Source organism: Atractosteus spatula, chromosome 2, assembly GCF_055471065.1.
Source record: "Atractosteus spatula isolate fAtrSpa1 chromosome 2, fAtrSpa1.hap1, whole genome shotgun sequence".
Lineage (NCBI taxonomy): Eukaryota > Metazoa > Chordata > Actinopteri > Semionotiformes > Lepisosteidae > Atractosteus > Atractosteus spatula.
This window is the reverse complement of record NC_142707.1, coordinates 20312199-20334227: the sequence shown is the minus strand read 5'-3', so window position 1 is coordinate 20334227 and position 22029 is coordinate 20312199. Positions and strand designations below refer to the sequence as shown.

Genomic DNA, 22029 nt, shown 5'->3' with positions numbered 1-22029 from the left:
GGTTTTTGTGTTTTTATTCTTGTTTTTTGCTTGGTGTTTTGATTTTTCACTTCCTGGTTTCCCCTTCTCTCTGGTGCCATGTGTCTTGGAACTTTTGGCTCCTACAGTATCTGTTTTTTTGTGGTTTTATTTCCCTGGTCTCTCAGGTTTACAGTACCTTTGTTGTGGTTTGTGCTTGTTTACTTGTCTTTTTTGTTTTAAGTCTCTGGAGCTCTACCTGACCCCCCCTTCCTCTACCCAATAAAGGTTTATACCCTGGAGGACGGGGCAGCTCTCAGCCGTGGACTCCTGGAGGTTTCCTTTCACTTAAGTGAGGTTCTTTTTCCCCTCAGTGCTGAGCAGCTCACTTATTTGTATGGGCGTCAGGAGCCACCCATGAAGGGGGGTATTGTCACGCCCTCTGCAGCCAGAGGGCGCTCCTACTCTGTCCTGTCCCTAGTTTCCTGTGCTTTGCTGTCCTTCCGGTGTCTCTCTCTCTGGGTTTATATATTTCCGGGTCACTCATTCACCTTTGCTCAGCATTGACGTTCAGATGTCCTGAGACCTAGCACCAGGTTGCCCCTCGTCCGCTGCCTGAGGGCATTGGTTTCTATGTGACTCCTGAACTGCTGAGCCTGGGCTAATCCCCCGTACGCATAGGGTCTTTTTCTGCTCTCCTGCCATTCCACGGTTTGTCCCTTCTGACACCTGTGACAGTAGGCTTTTAACAGTGGTACTTACGTTTCTACTGAAGCTCTTCTCCTTTGTCCAGCCATAACTAATACTGACTTTATTGCTCTCATACCAAAATCATAATGATCCTGCAAAATCAAAAACAGTACTGGTAATGTGTTGTAGTAATTTTATATCTCAATAACATAGCACAATGTTTTATTCCCTGATTTATAAAACACAATCACAATCAGATTTCAATAGAGAGTCTGTTTTTTTTTTGGTACAGTACATGTCCCTGAAAGTCTGTATTTACAAGCACTTGCAAACTTCACAAGGAAATGTAAGGACGTTGTCTGGTGGATAAAAAAACATTGTGTACTGTACATTAAAGAGAAAGTGATAGTTGAGTAGACAATCAATGTTTACAGTTCTGTCAAGGCTATTTGACATGGATGGTAAAACAAGTAGAATGGGAAAAAATACATGTATCTTTCATAGTAATATACAAAGGTGAGGAATGAAAAAGAAAAAAAAACTGAGAAATGTAAGACCAACATACTTTGGAAAGCTGAAAGCAACTGTAGTAAAAAATGTGGAGGCACACTAAGCTACAGTAGGTAGGGACTCAGTAAGAGGATTTCAAGATTGTTTGAACTGAGAAGTAGTGAGACCTGTTGACACTGAGTCATGGTGTTGCATACAACTGACACCACATTACTGTTTTTGGGTTTATGTTTTACATGATACAAAATTGTGCTAGCGGCCAGAGCTGCTATATGCATACATTACCCTTCAGGTACTCTGTCTGAATCTGAGGATCCAGTCTGGCCAGGTATGGATTGTTTATGGGTGGTTCTTGTCATCTTATATGAATCTCATATATGAAAAGATCTATTTAATAATCCTACAAATGACATTCCTATTTTCTATGAAGCCTTACCTTCATAACAGAGTGATTAAAACTAGCAAACCTCTGTGTTTGCAATCACACATTTTAGTTCAAATTCAGATAGTATGTTTAGAAACCAGATGTGAGCTCCACTTTTTTTCTACACAGTACGATACACAGAGAGGTTAATCTTTCAGCAATACATAATGAATGATTAGTACTAAGAAGAAGATACTTAACTGTAGTATATACTGTATATATATAATACCTTGATAATATTGATGTGAAAACATATACTCTACAGTGTTATATATTGTATAAACATACCTGTTGTGACAGTTGTGTGCTGGCTAGCTGGTAAAGATTGACTATTTTCCTTGATAGTTGCTTTGCAGACTTGAATCCCTCTGAAAACAGCATAATTTCAGCAATGAGTCCATAATCAGGCACCATCATTGCCACAGGCCTGAAAATACATTTAAGGTTGTCTGGAAGATCTACTCTTCCTTTGTAACTGAAAGAAAAGAAGAGAGGACCGGGTTGAATTATTTTATCCCTGAGGTGAAACATTTTGTCTAAAGCTATTTCACTTTGGATCTCAGTCCTATCTGCAGTTTCCTCCGTGGTAAAAAACAACATTTTAAAAGCTTGACAGTGAACTTAAAATACTGCTATACTGAAAAAAAAAATTGCTATTTGAATGCATTGAGATGTACTGTAAGAAGCAAACTGGTCTCAGACTGATATCTAGTAAATTCTGTCCCATAAAATACAACATGAATATTATATCCATTTCATTTCAACATTGCATTTAAGGACATGTTTTTTGATCATGTCTTTGAGCCATCAGACATTTGCTTGCCTATCACTTGCAAAGAGATTAAAGAACTTTTAAACTTAAACAATATTGTTTCATAGCTTTCTTTCAGTCTTTAAAAGTTCTTAACAGAAGCTGTAAAGAAACTAAAAATAAGGAGCAAGCCACTTACATGAAGTATTCTAAATTTATTGACTATACCTTGGGTTCATGGTAATAAATACTCCACAAGAAGCATTGAGACGTACGTCCCTACCCTCAAAAACAAACCTGCAATTGAATGAGATTTGATGAGATTGATTTTGATGCTCTTTTACACATGCATATTATTACTGGCTATAGTAGTATAATATTGACTATAGTAGGTAATAACTATCAATAACAAGCACCCTTAATATTGCTACTGTACATAACTTCATATGCTGATCTTAAAATCATAAATATATATCTTTTTAACATACAATAAAATCTATTTTACTTTATATCCAGTTTGAACAACCTGAATGTGGTAGAATTAATATGCCATCACTTTTCCATTTTCTTTATTGTAATAGTCTTAAGAACTTTAATTTATAAAATATTTATTGTGTCAATATGAGCCTTTCCAACTATGAACAGAAAATGGGTAGCTTGAAAACAATAGGTACCTCAAAACTTGACTATCTTTTGCAGCCTTGATGGCTTGAAGCTGTGATGCAATTACAGACAAAACCTCCACATCAATACGATTAAATTCATCAAAGCAGCACCAGGCTCCAGACTGTACCACACCAGAGAAAAGTCTGCCCATTATCTAATAAAAGACAAGGATTGAGATTGTTATGAAGGGTATTAAAAGCAAAGAGAAGCCTCCATTTCAAAGGAAAAACAAAGAATGATACTAAGAGCCATCAAGATTTATAATTCATTATAAATTGCTGTGTGTTGATAAAATAAAAGTAACACTACTGTAACCATCTTCTAGGGCCAACATTGCAGTGGAACAAAGCAGAAAGTAGCAAAAAACTAAACTGCAGCATAAGGGAGATTATTCTAAAATAGATGTAAATTAAATTAAGTTAGTAAATAGGGGTGAAATCACAATGAAATTGCTTTATTTATTAGACCTGCTACAGTGTTTTAACAGGCACATGATTTTTTTTTGTTTTGAATTTTACAATTATAGATGATGGAATCTTAGGGAACTGACTGCACACCACATACTGCATAACATTACAGCCTCTTTCAGTAGCACAGACATCCTTAAACAAAGAAATTAAGTAAAAATCATGTTTCGGTAAGAAAAACAAGTTACAGTAAGTGATTTACTGTATGCAGTAAGCACTGTATATTGTAAATTGAATTGATACCTTGTAGTCTAAACTTTCAAAGCAGTTGAAGACCATACAGAATTTTCCAAGAGCCTAAAAGGAAAAATAAAATCTTTACAGATATACTGTATAACAACAATCCCTTAAAACACAGCAAAAGTAGAGTCGTAAATCACACCAAATATCTGTTATTTTTCACTTCCATTGGACTTTATAACAATAACATTATGTAACCTAATAATAATAAAGGTATATTACTAATATAATAAATTATACTGTATAAATATAAAGAGTATTATCATTTTGTATTTTAATGTCATTTTATCTTAAAATTAATTGGAAAATGTAGATACAGTGGGAAGGGACAAGTGCCTTCTCCTACAGCAAGGAGGTTATAGCATAATCTAGAAATTCTAAAAGTCTAGGCTTTATGTAGTCCAGAATCATATCTTTGGATTAAACTGTGTGCATAAATGGATGATAAGCACAGTTTAGCAAAATAAGCACACCTGTTAAGTGTCACCAATATTTGGCAGAAAACAACCTTCAGTATCACTTTTAAAACCATTGATCTTCCTATCAACTGCTAGAATGCAGTTTGGGTTATTCATTTACAACAATGCCCAGTTCCATTGCCAATGATTTTCATAATATTACAGTACAATGCTTTGCCATAATGAAAGCTTGAAATGGAATTGCATGACTCAGATTTAAAATTTAAGTGGATTTACAGTATATTTCTCCAATGATAAGATTGCTAAACTGTCTAATGGCATACTGTTTTCCTATAAGAGTGGCACAGTGGGTATAAAAAAAACATTTATGCATGACAATGTTGCCAGCAGCAACAGTCATTATTTTAATTAGAACCACTAATGATACTTCAAAACACCCTACAAAACATACATTATTAAATATAATACATTTATATGTTTTTAGATTATTTATTGGAGGAATATGTTTGAATTTCTAAATGTTAAGCATGACCTAAAATATTAAGTCAATGCTTCACGTTACTATGATTATTTCTAAATAAGAGAAGTATGACTCCTGTACCTCATGTTCTTATTCAGTCTTATGGTTACATATTTGGTGTACATTGTACTGTATAGCTTAAAGGAAAAGTTAATGGATGAAATTCTGATGTTTTTCAGCCAAGACAGTAAAGATCAAATTCTCCTAAATGAAGCAGCTATCAGTTGTGATGACAGTATTATATGATATATGATGATAAAAAAATAACCATCTGCAGAGCAAGTTAGTGGTAACGAAAACGAGAGCTACTCTACCAACAACTGCAAGTAAATTAAAAGCCCTCTTTCTGTACCCTGCAATATTTTTGAAGCAGGCAGTAAACTTCAACAACTATTGCCCCATTGAATCAAATAACTGAAAACAATAGCTCATAATACATTATTTAAATTACTTCCTTTTTCTCTTTGTTCTAAACTTAAACTATACTGTACCTGTTTTTTCCTGCTCAACTTATAAAAACATACATAACAGCGGTACAGTTACTGCATCCCTAACCATACCAATAATAATAACATCTGAAGTGCATTATCATTAAAACCATTATTTTAACATGTTCCAGTAAATAATATTTTGTTCTATATTTTCATTAATAGCTATAACCTCACTTCTACTTTACTATTGTATAGAGGTCCAATAAAAATCTCCGGTGTCATTATAGCTCAAATACCTTAGCCAAGTCCTTGACAGTTTCAGTTTTGCCTGTTCCAGCAGGTCCAGCAGCAGCTCCTCCGAGATGGAGGTTCAGAGCCCCAGTAAGTGTCAGCCAGCAGCGGTCAGTAAGTGGTGTGATGACCAATCGATGGGAGCAGCCTAAATACTCATATCCATATACGAAGGAGGCATTTGCCTGAACTACATAACACATTGAATTTTGCTCATTCCACTCATAATGTAGCTGCCTAGAAAGAAAAGAAGAAAAGAAAAGCTTCTTTTCTTAATGAATAAAGCTCTAGCTGGGATAGTGTATTTATTAAACTTCTAGTAATGGCTTATTGTGTAATATTAAATGGACATGGATATACATGGTTTTTATTTTAAAAACCCTTCGCTCTACTTTTTAAGAAACATTACGTGAGTAAAATTAATTAGCAGTGTGGTAGCTTATTATTCTTTTATGATTTTGATTTCCAGTCTATTTAAAATTGTATTATTTCCCATATCAAAGCATAACTGTTTGGGAGATTAGAACAAATTCAACTGTACTGTACCTTGAAGCAAAAAAGATTAAATATCTTTAAAATTGATTTTTTAAATTACTAATTTAAATTTTTGTAATTAAAAAAACAATAGCAGGGGTTATGAAGTTGGTCAGCTTATCTTTCTTAATACACAGCATGTTTAAAGCATACTATTTTGTACGTTTTTAATTTTTTTAACATACCATATTTCTAATGTTAATTCTCTAAAAAGCCACAAGGATATCAATGAGATGGATGTGCACTGCATTATCACATTATATTCCATGAAGTGGAAATGGCTTGCTATTGGCCAGAACTTTCAATTCCTGGTGCAATTCTGATTATATTTGTATGTATTCTTAAGCTTATATACAGTAGACCAAAAAAATGAACATTATTATACACACATCAGACAACAATAGTAACAGTAAAATGGGCACCAATGCCTACACTGCACAGATTAAAGGACAAGTGAAATATTTTATCTGTAGATGTTTGTTTTGTTTTTCTATACAGTATCTGTGTGTCTTAGAAACTAAAGACAGCTGTGAAAGCTTTAGTATAAGTAGCTGTGGGTGAAATTTACTTGCACAAAAATCAGAAACAGGGTACTTTATTAGGTGGTGAAGTGCCTACAAATATTTAATATACTGTACCTTGTCCATTCAAAGTCATCAGGCTTAGATACGTTCAATTGGATGAGGTGTGTCAGGACATCTCTCCAATGAACAAGAATTGTCAGAAGTGCCACTACAGTGCCTTGCTGGTGTGGAGCAAGTGGGTTTGATGCCAGGTCAGCCAGCTGCTCAAGACGATGCACCAGGTTTTGGAAGACCTCTAGCAGACTCACACTCTGATTCATGCCAGTGAAGGAACGCTCACATTCCTTGTAAAACATTATCTGGGTCTGTAAAATAAAATACAAATTAAATAAACATACTGTAGGTGTATCAACTTTAAATATCTCAGTGTGGATTTGTACCATTAAGAAAGACATTATCTATCCTCACATACTGTATCTCTGAAAAACTGATTACATTTGCCTTGGTTAGGGGAACAGTCAGTCATATCAGTCGTGTGCTAATGTATAATGTCTTAGTCACTGAAGCAGAAAAATAGACCAAAATATTTACCAAAGACAAACTGAAGATTTTTTTACTGTGTACATAAATGACCTTTATATTTAATTTTAACAGCACAATGCTTTATTCTAATTACAGTTTCATTTTTTAAGTTTGAGACTTAGAAGCCCTTCTTTTTTGTTTTTAATAAAATGTGGTGCAGTCTGTGATATTTCTCACCCTCATTCAATTACTGAACACTGCTGGAACAGTGCATCTTTCTACCAATTCTATTAAAGCTTGCTATAATAACACTGTGTTCATATTGAACCCTGCATGATGCCAGTTCGTTTAGTCAACAGTTAATTATCTGTCTTTCACACTTCCACCCACACTAAGGTCTCATAGGGATTGAAAATGTGACAAACAACATTATGAACAGAGAGATGTTTGTTGTGTGCTAACAGGTCTGTCGTCTGCGGTGTGAGCCCGTTGTTGAATTTTTTGTAAACTATAGTTTCTGTTTGATATATTTAGCCTATAGTTATGTCTGTATTCACTGTATAATAATACCATTCAGTTTTATTTCCCACATCCCCATCTATATGTCCACAGGATAACAAAGCAAATTCAACACAGATTTATTCACAGCAAAAAACACTAACCAAAAATGATTCCATTTAGCATCTACTATCACATCATGTGATGGACCCCACCCTTAGCTAACACATTAAAAAACGCATGGGGATCAAAGGAGTAGGTTGCAGGAGGTCTCATTGGTGAGTTTTACAGGTTTTACACACATCAAGACTCTACTGTAATCCCCTTCTTTCCACTACTTAATTCTTACAGCAGTTTTCCCAACTTATTCCTAAAATCAAACTACTGCTAATATGATGAAAGCTCAGTATCTACATAAACACATTGCTAAGTAACACTCATATGTAATGTACTGTACCAAATACACTTAACTTATGGACACACAGTGAAACTGTTTGTTATTGATTGAGGCTTTTCACAGCTTCTGTGAAGTTGGCAAGTTGGCCATTATTACAGGCAAGTTGGGTGTTATTACAGTTCCTTCAAAGACCAGTTTGCCCCAAGACAACTCCTAACCCTTCTGGCTCAAAAACCCTATACTGCCCTTTTCTTATTATTATACTAGAGAACTGTTATTTCTCTGTTTCTCTATAAAATAACTTGCTTTTGATTTTTCATTTAAAATGTATTGTTAAGGCATTATTAAATTTATTAACATAATTTTCATATTTATTGAATTTTCAGAATGCCTTTATTATTGACACATTTTTTGCTAAATGCTAATTTAGTTAATATACAGCAAAAACATACAAATAAATTTAAATGGTCAATAATGGAAATTTATTTTTCATAGAACTGGATCTCAGAACACAAGAGGGTAACCCATGACAGGCTATACTGTATGTTTATTTAATTGTTAGTTATAGTATTTTACTCAAATGTATGACAGGAAGTCCAATTTGTTACTTTTACTATACTTACCACAGTAAGGACAACTTGTCCAGGGTGAGACAGTACCCATTTTTTAAATTCTGATGGGTTCCATTCCATTACTCCAGATTTCAAATGCCTAAAATATATTATGAAATGCATTTAATAGTTTTATTTGGCTGCTGTTTTATTTCACATTTGGCTGCCAGTGAAGAATCACACTGAGCAAATAAAGAATCTGCAAAAACATTCATGTAAACAAATAGTACTGTGTGAGATGCACTCCATACAGATTTTGTGCCAGAAATGGGGTTTAGTGCTGTAATACTGCTGATCTTGTGCACACAATGTGTAAGCATGTTTGTTTGCAGAAGCCAAAGGGTGTCCAAAAAATTATTAACCACACTCATTTTAACAAAAGTTTCAGAATAAGAAACAGGAGCTCTGTCACTTTGGTATCTATTTCCTTAAATTAATTACATGCTCTATAGAAGGACAATAACATATTATGTAGCAAAGTTATATTGTATGAGTAATTACAATAGTAATAATGATAATAATGTGATAATGTTGCTTTATTAGCCCTATACAATTTCTTGCATTAGGAATTCATCTTTTCGCATACCCCAGCTTGCTCTCCATGAGACACAGACAGGGAGAGAAGCTGGGGGTCAGAGCGCAGGGTCAGCCATTGTACAGCACCCCTGGAGCAGTTGGGGTTAAGGACCTTGCTCAGGGGCCCAACGGAGTAGGATTCCTCTGCTGGCTGCAGGATTTGAACCAGCAACCTTCCAGTCACAGGCACAGATTCTTAGCCTATACTCAGTACTATATATAACCAATATCACACAAAAAGAATACCTTTTTATTGTGTTGAACATTGCTGTTTCCACATTTCCTAACCATTGTTCCACAGGTCCACGTACTTGAACATTCCTGGAACACAAATTTAAAAGGGACCAATGCTTTACAGATTTATTGCTAGTCATTTTTAGGAAACATTTTTAAACTCTTTTATCTTCTGCATTGTACTGAAAAATATTTCCTGAACTTTTATTTTTTAACTTTATCTATATTTCATCAGCCTAAGATAGTCTTGAAGCAGAACAGGCAATTTAAACCATCAACATTTGCTCATGTGAAGGAATCCTAACAGTAAACAACAGTGTTCCACTTGATGGATGTACTTCTCTCTCAAACAACTGACCAAGCATTTCGTTCATAATAGCCTTTGAAAGTAATTATAAATTAATATACACTGTATTCAATATATCAGTATTGGAACCAATAGCATTTGTTGCATTTTTAATGTCTCTCTGTAAATCGTGTATGCATACTGTATATACACACGTACAAAAAGTATTGTATTACTACTAATTGATCTTATTGAACTTAGTTTTTTGATTTTATAAATACATTGAGCTATGTCAGGCATGACACCTGTCTAAAAAAGGTTACAAGAATGCACATTTACCTTTATAGTAGGCTATAAAATAGTTTCCTTAATGAACTTATGTACAGTATTTGTTCCACATTAGACATTGAAGAAATGTGCAAAAATAGTTTTTTATTGGACCAGCTTGTTTTAGTTGTTGGATTTTAGTTGTTACACTTTGAAATACTGCTGTACACTGGTCCAAAGTGTACCAAAACTACTAATTTGCTTTATGGATGGCCTTTACAATAACCATTATACTGTATAATACTAACATTCTGAAGGCCTCAGAAGTCTCCCTTCATGCAAAACCTGTAGAGATGAAAACATCTGTATCTTTCAATCTTCCAAAACTAAGAATAAATATTTGCAATGAGGATGATTTCAGTTCCATTGAAAACTCTCTACATTTGTATTTTGCAATCTTATATGCAGTTTATAGAGTACATACTTTGGCATGGGTATTGTTTCATTCTCTGCAGACCTTAGCATTGCTACAACTGGATGAATTTTAGCTTGATCCTGGATGTCCAGCGAATGGACATTGTCAAAGCATTTTGCCAAGTGTGGCTGTAACAGAAGAAATAAAACACAAACAGAATTATATAAAAATCTGAAATAATAATAAGTACTGTATTAGAGCAGATACTGTATGTATGTCTGCTAAATAATCATGTGTCAGCATAAAAATGTATTTAAGATAATGTATTTAATGTGATTTAAGTATTAATAATTTAATATGGAGTGTGATTTGTGATTTGTGGTTTTTAAACATAGTAGTACTTATAAGTACTGTATATTTTAAAAAGCAATAATTTAAATTATATAAGTAAAACTAGGAAATACACTTAAGAAAATCACTTGAATTCTTCTGTTTTGTACAGATTAAAAATGTTGTTTAGATTATGATTTTAATAAAAACGTCACTATATACAGTATATAATGCACACTATACAAGAACACAAGTTTACTTCCTTAAATTGTAGTATAAGATATAAATAACAAAGCAGCATGGATAGGTCTGTAAAATCCTACCATTCCACTGTCAGCACCCTTTTGCAACTTCAAAAGCTCTTATTTTTAAATTAATTATACGATTTATTAATTAGAAAACTAATTGCAACCTTACTGTATATTTTAATCATTACATACAGAGAAACAATTTCTACTTATTGCAGAAATTCAGAATTAGCCTTTACACACACTTTTCTAGAGTATATGACATACTGTATATCACATATTTTCATTTTCTTTCTTATGTGGTACCTGAATAGCGTTTGGGTTTTTGCTTTGAGATAAAATATCCAACAGGTCTTCACTGCTAAGGAAGTAAAACCTCGGGAAAACCATTCTCTTTGTTTCCAGGTAGTCCTGCAGAAATAATCACATAATTTACTCAATCATGCACTTCATGATTTTTACCATTAGCTTTTTGGTGGTTATTACCAAGGCATATAACAATCTAAAACTAATGTTACATACCATTTAAAAATATTTTTTTGTTGTGGTAAAGAGATTTTGTCTAAGACCCCTCCATTTTAATTGGAAAACGGGGGAGTTTTTCAGATATTCTACCAAAGATTCTTACTAGGCTGTAAGAACCAGGAGTCATAGTTACAGTATACAACACATTTGGAAAGTTAGATCCAAAATTATGCATTTAATTCCTGATCTATCTTAGTTAATACATGTACCAGTAAAATTGAAAACAGAAAAGATTTCTGTTATTATTGAACATTAGGTTCTGAATTAGCATTTCAAATAAAACAAAATCACCTCGAGACATCTCTGTATCTTGTCCAAGTGCATGTTGCTAGCTTGCAGTATTTCCAAAACTCCAGGACTAGTGGCAGCCTTTAGAGCATTGGGTCTTTTTTCAGTCCTCTGCATTATATCCTTCCAAGTCTGATCCACTTTTAAAAATAGCTTTGCTTCTGCTGGAAGCTGTCTGTGCAAAATGTGTTAACATTTAAGATTATACTAGTACATTTTTAAATTAATGCAATCAAAACATTTGTAGCTGGGGGGAGTCTGGGGGTCCGTAAGATGACCAGCAACTGACCCTGCTCATGTAAATAGACCTGTGTTAACTAAAGTGTTCTCTGAAGCTTAGTGTCTCAAAAGTTAAGTGTGTAGAGTCTGTTAAAGAGTTTCCACCCTAAACCTGTGTACGTGTTCCGTCTGTCCCCTAATGTGTGTGTAAATTCTGGTGTTGGTTTTTGGCTTGTAAAAAAGAGAATAAAAGCAGGTGCGTGTGTGCCTACACCGTCTCCTCTTGTCCTTTATCCTTAACGAACCCATAGTCGTTACAATATTTTCTTCGGCATGTGAGTTCAATTTAAGAAAGTCTAAGACTTTCTTCTTTTCTCTTCTTATGAAGTCCTTGGTGGTATTGGCTATATGTTTCGGGTTATTGTCATGTTGCATATTTAAGTGCTGCAGAGTGTTGGAAGCACTTTCTTTTACACAGGGAAAACTTCAGAATTCATTCTGATGCTGCCATCAGCAGTTCCATCATCATCGAAGACAAATAACTGTCCATAGTTCACAGATAAGTTAGTGTTCTTTAGAGCATCTGCAGTTACTTTCTTTTTCCATGCATTACATATTGCTTGTTCCACAATGCACTACATATTTTGCATTGTTAATTGTTTATTCTTAATAAGATAACAAGCACTTGAATCTTGTCAATGCACAAAACATCTTCAATAACATATGCAACTCGAATGCTCTTTGAGATGCATGAAATAAAACCACTTGGAACACTAGCTTCTCTCATTATTTAAAAACAAGAAACTTGACATTTGAAAGCTGGCATTTTTTCTAAAAACCTCAAAGTTGTTTTTTTATTTTATTTTATTAACTGTCTTCCCGGTTAAATGTTCAATTGTGAAGAGAGTGAATAATCTTTTTTTAGACAATCTTGTAAATAATTTCTTAGTAAACTCTTGTGTCCTCTCTAGTTTCCTATGAACTGTAAATGAGTGAATTAATGAATGGCAGCAAGTCCCCTCTGAGCTACTGCCAAAAAGTGTGTATAGTGTTTAGGCTGTAGTGTACAGTATGTGTTACAAGCTATGAAACATAGTTCAGTTGTAACTTGATCCACAAATTTGTATCACTTCAGATAAACTGAAATAGAACCTATACGCAACAGCTTGAACTACAGTTCATTTTTGAAAAGCTACTTACAGTAGTCCAGGCAGTTGATCACACATGGTCATAGCATAAATTCTACTTACAGATTACCATATTTTCTAGCATATGCTTGTGACAGATTTCAGTCTCAGATGGGGGCACAGATGCCATGCTTTTTACACAGATACAGAAAATATTTAAATGGGATTGTAGGATATAACAGAACAGAAGTTGACCTTAGGGGCTGCATGTACAGAATCCCAAAAGAGTGTTCCTATTAAAACTGGTACCTATCTTATGTACATTCTGTTTTGAAACCACTGAGAAGGAATCCATGTATGTAACCTGTGAAATTAGGAATTACTGGCTGTCTAATTTCTTATTCTCCATTTTCTCTGTTACTGCAACTTTGTCTGTAAACATAGAAAATATCATGTTTTAACTTCCATTTTGACTTCCCTAATACTCAAAGATATTACTGTACATTCAGCAAGAGATTCCAAATGAAATGTTTTGCAGTATTTTCTACAATTTTACAATTAATTGAACTGAATTACTAGACAAACCTAAGATTTGAGGTTTTCTTCAACTACAAAAATAATTTCATACCATTGTTTTATTTTATGAAGGGGTTATTATGAATATTAAACAATCACCAAGAACTAATTAAGGAACACAGACAAGAATGCCCCATGGCATGGCAATACCTCTCTCCAAGTTACCAACCCTAGAGTCTCAAAAATACAAATTTGACAGCTGTGATAGAAGCATCACACAACAGGGCTTTGACATAGACAATTTCTTGCATTAGGAATTTGTCTTTTCGCATACCCCAGCTTGCTCTCTATGGAAGACACAGAGAGAAGCCTGGGGTCAGAGCACAGGGTCAGCCATTGTACCCCTGGAGCAGTTGAGGATGTTAAGGGCCTTGCTCAGGGGCCCAATAGAGTAGGATTCCTCTGCCGGCAACCTTCCAGCCACAGGCACAGATCCTTAGCCACAGAGCCACCACTCCGCCCCTAAAAGAGCATTGATCCCTGCCCCACGTGAGGATCAACAGCAGCATGTCAAGCTGCCACGCACCCCTTCTCTCAAATCATGGACCTTAGCAGTAGAAAGCGTCACATAAAAACCAAGATAGACCTAGATCCAATGATATGAGGAGACTGAATGCTTCTAACACACAGCAAACATCTATTTAACCAGTTAACCAGATCTGTTTCTGCAGCTATAAGCGGCCCTGATTAGAGCTGTAATCTAGCAAGAGTACAAAATGATACAAGGGAATACCCCTTTTTAGAATAATGGACAAAAAAGTGGAGGTCTTTTTCTAAAAATTTCAAAGACACACCCAAAATGTGTGTAAAACTGTACCTGAAAATTCCTCCTGCTCAAACTAGGACATTACTTCATATGATATTGTTTATGAGGGATTAAATCTACTCATAGTAGTAACCACTGCTATAGGATTTTATAGCAATCACACTTTCACTACTTATGATTCACCTTTTTAGTATTTGTTTTTTCAGGAAACTAGTCAGCAGAATTTTGTCTCTTTGTAACACTTATTTTAAGTACAGTATATCCATTTTTAGAAAGCTAGGCCTTAAAATCTCATCCAATCTAGCTAATCTTAATGTAACATAATAAAGGATTATGAAGCCACACCATTCAAAGTTAATTGCAATGTTTTAGGTTTCTGAGCCAGTGCAAACTAGTTCAAACAAGACATGCATATACTGTACAATACAAGTTCTTAACAATCTGTGTGTTTGAAATATAAATACATGCATTAGCTTCTCTGAATTAAAGAAAAATGTTAGCAAACACAAATATTGCTATGAAACTGAAAAAACCTTCACAACATTGTAAATGTGAGTCTCTACTGCAAGACTTATGCAAGATCAAAGATGACACCAACGTTTAACCTAAGTACTTGGACTAATTCAAACACAATCAGTAATCTAATCACAGTTAATACAAATGTGGAGATGATAAGGATAGCCAACCCATTATAAAAATATTGTATCTATTTTTTAAAGCCATTTAAGCAAGGAAAGAAGGACAATTTTGCTTTAATAATGTCAGGATTCATGCAAACAAATGTGAGTGTCACCAGCAAAAAAATGAATACCGATACCATACATACAAATAATTATTCACAATGGTATATATGAAAGTACAGTATTTGTGTTTATAATCTATGCATACAGTACCTGTATGTATATCCAGCAGCCATATCACCCTGAAACTCACAACTGGCAACCCACTGAAGATATGAAGGTGTGAGCCTGGTCAGTACCTGGATGGGAGAACTACTGGGAAAAACTAAGGATGCTGCTGGAAGAGGTGTTAATGGGGCCAGCAGGGGGAGCTCACCCTGCAGTCTTTGTGGGTCCTAATGACTGGGACACTATAGTGTAAAAAGGCGCCGTCCTTCGGATGAGGTGTAAAACTGAGGTCCTGACTCTCTGTGGTCACTACAAATTCCAGGGCGTTTCTCAAAAAGCGTGGTGTAACCCTGGTGTCCTGGCCAAATTTCCCATTGGCCCTTACCAATCATGGTCTCCTAATAATCCCCATTTATGAATTGGCTTCATTACTCTATTCTGGAGCACAATGGCTGCCTTAGCATCATCCAGGTGGATGCTGCACATTTGTGGTGGTGGAGGGGAGTCCCCATTACTTGTAAAGTGCTTTGATTGGAGTGTCCAGAAAACCACTATGTAACTGTAAGCAATTATTATTATATACAATATGCATTTAGACACATATAAGCATATATAAATAAATGGACCACGTTTATAATCATAAATAAAAATTGGACCATTTTGATTCATGACTTACAGTATGCACAATTACAAAGCTAAACAAGGCTCATGTACAGTACAATTCTAAAAGATTAGAATTTTATTGTATGCATTCTATTGTTTCCAATTTAATTGCCATTGACTGCAGATCTCCTTGAAACTTAAGACGTTATTTTCAGTTAAAAATTTCAAGCCCTAGTGTTTTTCACAGAAATGAATCTGAAGCCATAATGTCCAACTTTCTGGCTTAGAAGTGTCACAAACTAAATGTTTTTGCTAAATGGATAATTCTTTTGAACATACCTTTGGATGTCTTTGGCAGAGAAGATTGGCTGTAGGTATAACCACCTTTTCTGGCACATTATCCACTCCTCTAATGTATGAGCAAATAGATTCAGTTTACGCTCCCACTCATCTATCTGTTGCTACAGGGTACAGCAAAGAAAAGAACAAACTATTATTATTATTATTATTATTATTATTATTATTATTATTATTATTATTATTATCAACAATAGATAACAGCAAATTAAATTCTAGTGAGGATATAATATCCTCACTAGTCTTACTGCTGCCTAAAAAATGCACAAAATTTGGCCCTTTTTCACAAGAATCTAGTTCGATGTGTAGTATTCAAAAGTTGGTATTTTACAAAGAAACCGCCCCCTTCTGAATATGTGCATACTATTATAACACAAATGTAAATGTTAGCTTTAAGTATAAATAGCAAACACTTTCAGCTTATAGCAAAGGTCATATTTGTATCAGAAGGTGCAAATGAGAACATTGGGCATCTAAGTATAATTAAATCTATTTATATTGTATAGCGCTCCTTATCTAGTGTAATAATACTGTACTGTGTATTCACCGACTAAAAAGGACAATGTAAATTTTTAGCATTTACTTTGTCTAGTGGTTCCCTTCACAAAGCTTTATAACTAAAATGTGAAGAACAATTGAAAAGGAAATAACATACTTACTGTACTTGTGAAATAGGATAATAGTCCAAGCTGTCAGTTAATAGTAGGATCCAACAATATGGTTTTACTCTTTTATAAAAGGCTATGACTCTGGCAGACTTAGTGCCCATCTAATACTTGTGTTCTGGACAGTGATATACTTTGAACTGTTTGTTTTTGTGTAATTTGTTTATAAAAGAAAACTAAATTTTATACATCTCCTGTACATTTCCTCACTGGGACTGCTTTGTGGACAAAAGTAACATTTTTTCCTACAAAATGCAGTTGTTCTGCATAATACTCTATTTACACAATGTATTGATTCAGCTGACATTCTTGGTAATGCTGACCATCACCACACACTCATTCAAGCCACAGCTGAAGACCATTTCTATTAACAAATATGCATAATTATCATGGTTTGAGAAAACAAAACGTCATCTGCTGACACATTTAACTTAGTAAAAGTATTTAAATTAGTTCAAAATAACTACTGGTTATAGATAAAAATATCATTTCATGTTGAATAAATATACAGTACCTACATACCTTAATTGGATTTGCATAACGTGATGACTTGAGTGTCAAGATGGTAACCTGACTCTCTTCTAGCTGTGTCATAACATCTTCAGCTGAAGCTATGACCTTGACAGCTGAGGTGTCAGTCTGGTGGCTGATGAGTCGGAAATCTGTGCTCTTCCACAAGTCAATAACCTTATGTAAAATAACTTCTAGTGTGGCCTCATTTGTAGCAGTGCTGGATATGTCTCCAATCATATTTTGGTACTGAAATACCTACATAATTTAAGAAAAAAATGTTGTAAGCTTTGTATGTACAGTACAATGGACATTTGCCATTTGACAATAGAAATGAACATTATATAACCAAAACCAAACTGTTTTTTTTATAATGGTAGAAATCAACTGTCTACTGATATAAATCTTCAAGCTTTTCCACTCTATATCTCTGAATATTTTAATTATACAGTACAGTATATGTATCTAAAGTGCTATTTGTATATATAATTTTCCTAAAGTGTCAAAAAACTGCATTTAATGGACAATAGAAAAGCTGAATGAAGAGTCATTTGTATAGAATTAAAATTGAGAAGTGCTTGCTAAAAAAATATTTTGTGAAATTATCAAATGCTTGCCTTTTGCAATTACAGTGAGCAGACCATCACATAATGTAATGCATAATACCACAATAATATATGGAAACTTGTAGGCAAAGTAGCACATATTCTTCTTTTAGCTTGGATATCAGTTACCCTTAATTCCAGCAAGTTTCCCAATGTGAAATTTTCCTCTTTAATAAAGGATCTTCCCATTTTGTACTGAATGTCTTCCCAGTGCCTGGGACGGAGACAGGGGTTTCTAAGTGCCACGATTATAGGTAAACAGAGTTTGAAATCCATCACTCTTTGCTTTAGATGTGGAACAATATCATTTTCTGGCAAACCTAAATGGGAAAAAATAAAAGATACAATTTACAGATATTGCAAATGTGCTTTTAATAATAACTGAATTAATTATTTATTTCCTATAAATATTCTGGATCTTTTAATATGCTTTTATATAACTGTTAGAGACAATATTCTACATATTAAATTTACAAAGGAAAGTATAACATTAAGATAATATTTAGAGAACACAACATAATATTGGAGCAAAATGACATAACTTGATTTGTTTTTAATATACTTTAATTCATTTTTTAAACAATATGTATTGAGAAGTGCACAGTGAGATCAATATTTTTTTCCATTGTAATCCCTTGAATTTTGCATCCTTAAACAAACATCTTATCTTTTAAGACATATTACATTATTGACATATCTTAGTGTTACATCAACCCAATGTGCCCTGTCTGAACTAGGAAAACTATACAGATTGAACAGATATTTGTGTTGTCTGTTAACTTAAGGAAACTTTAATTTTACATGCAATGATTTCTCTGAACACAGTTTCTTATAATTACTCTAAAGGCTTGGAAACAGAAAAGACATTTATTATTTTCTCTGATTGTTGAATTATTAACATTTTTGCACCACAAAAAAGTTAATTCCCTTTAAAAAATTACCACAGGCATTAATAAGGAAGTAATTTCTTCAGTGTGTGATGTCACATGTTCGCATGGGTTTCTTCTGGGTGCTCTAGTTTCCTCCCACAGTCCAAAGACACAGATAGGTTAATCGGTTTCTAGGAAAATTTGCCCTGGTGTGTTTGTGTGTTTTTGCCATCCATGAGATGGACTGGCATCCTATCCAGGGTGTACCCAGCATTGAGCCTGCTGCTTGCCAGGATAATTTCTGATTCCTCCATGACCCTGAATTGGATAAAGTAATGGGTGAATGTTCTTGTCTGAATACTTTACCTTTCTCTAACATGTAAATAGTCTGTGTGATCCTGTTAACATCTTTCTGAAGTTCATCCACGTTGAGATGATCAAAGTTGGTGTCCTTCCACTGCCTGTATAGCCTGTCCCACTCCTCCTGAATTTCCCATAAAAGCTTTCGTAAAGTCAAGTGATAGTCAATATCAGACAACTCAGCTTCTACTGCCATGGCACTGGCACCACTTGCTTGACTTGCTTGCCTCTTCTCCAAAAGAGCTGTTAATGATTTCTTCATTGAAATGGAACTCCCCAAAAGCTCCCTGTAACTTGAGTAACTGTGGGCTTTTTGGGAAAATATTTCAACTTCCTCTGTTAAAGACTGGATGATTTCTTTGGCAACATTTGGAGAAGTTTCAGAATGAAGGAGGACTGGATTATTCACCTAATAATAAAACAATGAAAGGTAAAAAGTAATTTAATTCCAATATCAAAGATAAGATAAGTTCATGTCATTATTTTGACTAGGTATCAGTAGGTATGTATAAAATTATATGTTTTATATTTTAAAATTATATGCTTGTGGATCTATCATTTTTATGTACTGTATGTACAGAATATTTCACAAGAATGTGTCCATTACTTAATTTCTATGTTTTTCAGTGTTAAAAGCCATGTTGGTTTAGCTTACCTTTGTCTTTACATGTACGAGTTCATATCGCAGATGGTTTAGGTACACTCCCAAATCACCACTAAACCTAACAATGTTGTCATCTCTGTTAGTTTCACAGATGAGGACAGTAGATTTGAGGTGCTGGAAGCTGGGGCCTAGGATCTGGTACAAGGCCAGTTCCTCTGGAGAAATGGGGATTCTGTAATCTTTAGCAATGGTATATAACTGGGTGACAAAATCATACTGCCTTTCCAAAGCAGGCATTTCCAGAGTGATACGCCCCAGGAAGGTTAGGTGATCCACAAACTCTTCTACAGTTTCAATTTCTTTATCCAGCTTTTTCAAAGCTCCTGTAATAACCTGACAGAAAAACAAAAATATGTTTTATTTTTCTGGTTCCCTGAGAATAGCTACCTTGCAGTTGTGCATGGGTTTTGAATTTAAATTAAGACAGCCTAGTGCTCCTGGTAAAATCTCCCTTGATAGTTGAGATCCCAGACAAAAAACATCCACTCCTCATACAGTAACAGTTCTAACCAAATCTCTGAGAACCTCAACAAGAACAGGAATACAAGCACTGACCCTGGGAGCCAGACTTAGGGGTGGTGTTTATTTGTGAGTGCCTGGTGGCTGGGTAAATCATATAACACAATTGGACACAACCTGAAATAAATGCAGCTGTCTTCTGGGCTTACCAAACATGAGGTAAAGAGTAAAAGTGTGGATGCAATGCCAATATGACAGAGAGAGACAGATCACAATAGCATGGCTCTTGGTACTGGTGACCAGCTTTTGGGATGTAGGAATACACTGGTGGGCAAGAATTTGGGGCTAGTGTAAGAGGTGGAGAGGTACTAACTACCTATAGTCTCACATGTACTGTACACATATCAGTTGCTCTGGAACCAAACTTCTCCGACAGGGGTGGTCTCTTTCCTGTTGCGGAATGGTTCTACACATGGGTTTGAGGATTCCCAAAAGCCCCCAGCTGGGTGCTTTATAGTTGGAGTTTATCCTGACAGGACAAGGTTCATATCGATGAAACTGAGTGTCAGAGAGGAAAATTGACTTTTGTTCGGACTTATGTGCCTTAAAGTAGTTCAGAGTATTTAACATTCTTAGAGCCAGTGGGTAAACTGTCAGTGCTTGATATGTTTTAACCTACCAACTCTATGGGTCTGCTGGGGGACTTCATGAATCACTTGTGGAAAGATGAAGCTGGAGAAGAGTGAGCTTTCAACTGATCCCCACATAATACACTGTATGTTAAAAGGAGTTGGAAATGATGCATGGGACATCAGCCAGATAGACACGGGGGTTCATAAAATAATGAACTTTGGCGCATGCAAAACAAGGCCTAGCTTTTTTCAAGAATGACAGAACACAAAAAGGATGTAATTATCAGTATCATTCAGCACTAAATGTTCACAACATATTCACTAGAAAAAGAAAAAAGCATCAATGCTGGACCAAGAAAATTCTGAACTGAATCAACAGGGAATCTTCATGAAGAAAAACAGCTATCCTTATATAATATCCTTATAAAACCTTTCAAAAACCTTTCAAAATTGCAAGATGTAGACAGAAAATGGCATTGCATTTATGTTAAAATACTACAACTCTAAGACATGTAATGTACTGTATATTATACAGTAACTGCAAACTAGTATATTGAAATGTATTTTTCTTCTCTTCCAAAATAGTGGTAGTCTAAGGGACTGGGTCACCATTACAATTGTTGTTTATTATTGAATGGAATCTTTTGTGTTGGCTATGTAGTTTTATATTAAAAACCAAATGAAAAAAAATATTTTCATCAGCAAGTACTGTACCTCCATTAGTTCCAGATTTCTCTCCTTGGCAAAAACAGGCAGCAAAGAGTGAATGGTGGAGACCACAGCCTCTGGATGCAGTAAACAGTCTTTTTGGTATTGGTGAGTCATTACCATCATCATATTTATTCGCTTTTCAGTATTCATCCTTTTTATCTGCTGAACATGCTCTGTGTGTAAAGCCAAAATAGACTTTAAATCGAGGGGTGCCCAATGTTCTCCTGCCATAAATGCGTCTACATCAGTCAGTATGGCTTTTTCTACCATTCCACAGAACATCTGAAACCTCTGGCTGTAAGCTGCAACAGCTTTCATCCCCATTTCCATCTTCTTCAAGGAATCTGTAATCTAAAAATGTATGAGTTTATTAGCTTTTTACTTAAGTACTTACTGGGATGTATTGTAAAATATTTTACATTCTACTGTTTACCAC

At 34.8% G+C, this 22029-nt stretch overlaps 1 protein-coding gene across 1 annotated transcript in view; it reads right to left on the bottom strand.

Annotated features, from left to right (window-relative positions):
* Positions 1 to 22029, bottom strand: part of LOC148839412 (dynein axonemal heavy chain 6-like) — a 132053-nt gene that overhangs the window by 86832 nt on the left and 23192 nt on the right. Inside the window, exons 18-35 of the mRNA XM_088935888.1 lie at positions 21597 to 21944; positions 19783 to 20124; positions 19134 to 19536; positions 18028 to 18218; positions 17306 to 17551; positions 16101 to 16222; positions 11626 to 11797; positions 11116 to 11220; positions 10301 to 10419; positions 9276 to 9350; positions 8466 to 8553; positions 6540 to 6790; positions 5373 to 5604; positions 3710 to 3763; positions 3008 to 3153; positions 2562 to 2630; positions 1871 to 2057; positions 721 to 800 (exon numbers count right to left, since the gene is read on the bottom strand). Coding sequence (XP_088792014.1) covers positions 721 to 800; positions 1871 to 2057; positions 2562 to 2630; positions 3008 to 3153; positions 3710 to 3763; positions 5373 to 5604; positions 6540 to 6790; positions 8466 to 8553; positions 9276 to 9350; positions 10301 to 10419; positions 11116 to 11220; positions 11626 to 11797; positions 16101 to 16222; positions 17306 to 17551; positions 18028 to 18218; positions 19134 to 19536; positions 19783 to 20124; positions 21597 to 21944 — 3230 coding nt within the window. The remainder of the gene's footprint in view (positions 1 to 720; positions 801 to 1870; positions 2058 to 2561; positions 2631 to 3007; positions 3154 to 3709; positions 3764 to 5372; positions 5605 to 6539; positions 6791 to 8465; positions 8554 to 9275; positions 9351 to 10300; positions 10420 to 11115; positions 11221 to 11625; positions 11798 to 16100; positions 16223 to 17305; positions 17552 to 18027; positions 18219 to 19133; positions 19537 to 19782; positions 20125 to 21596; positions 21945 to 22029) is intronic.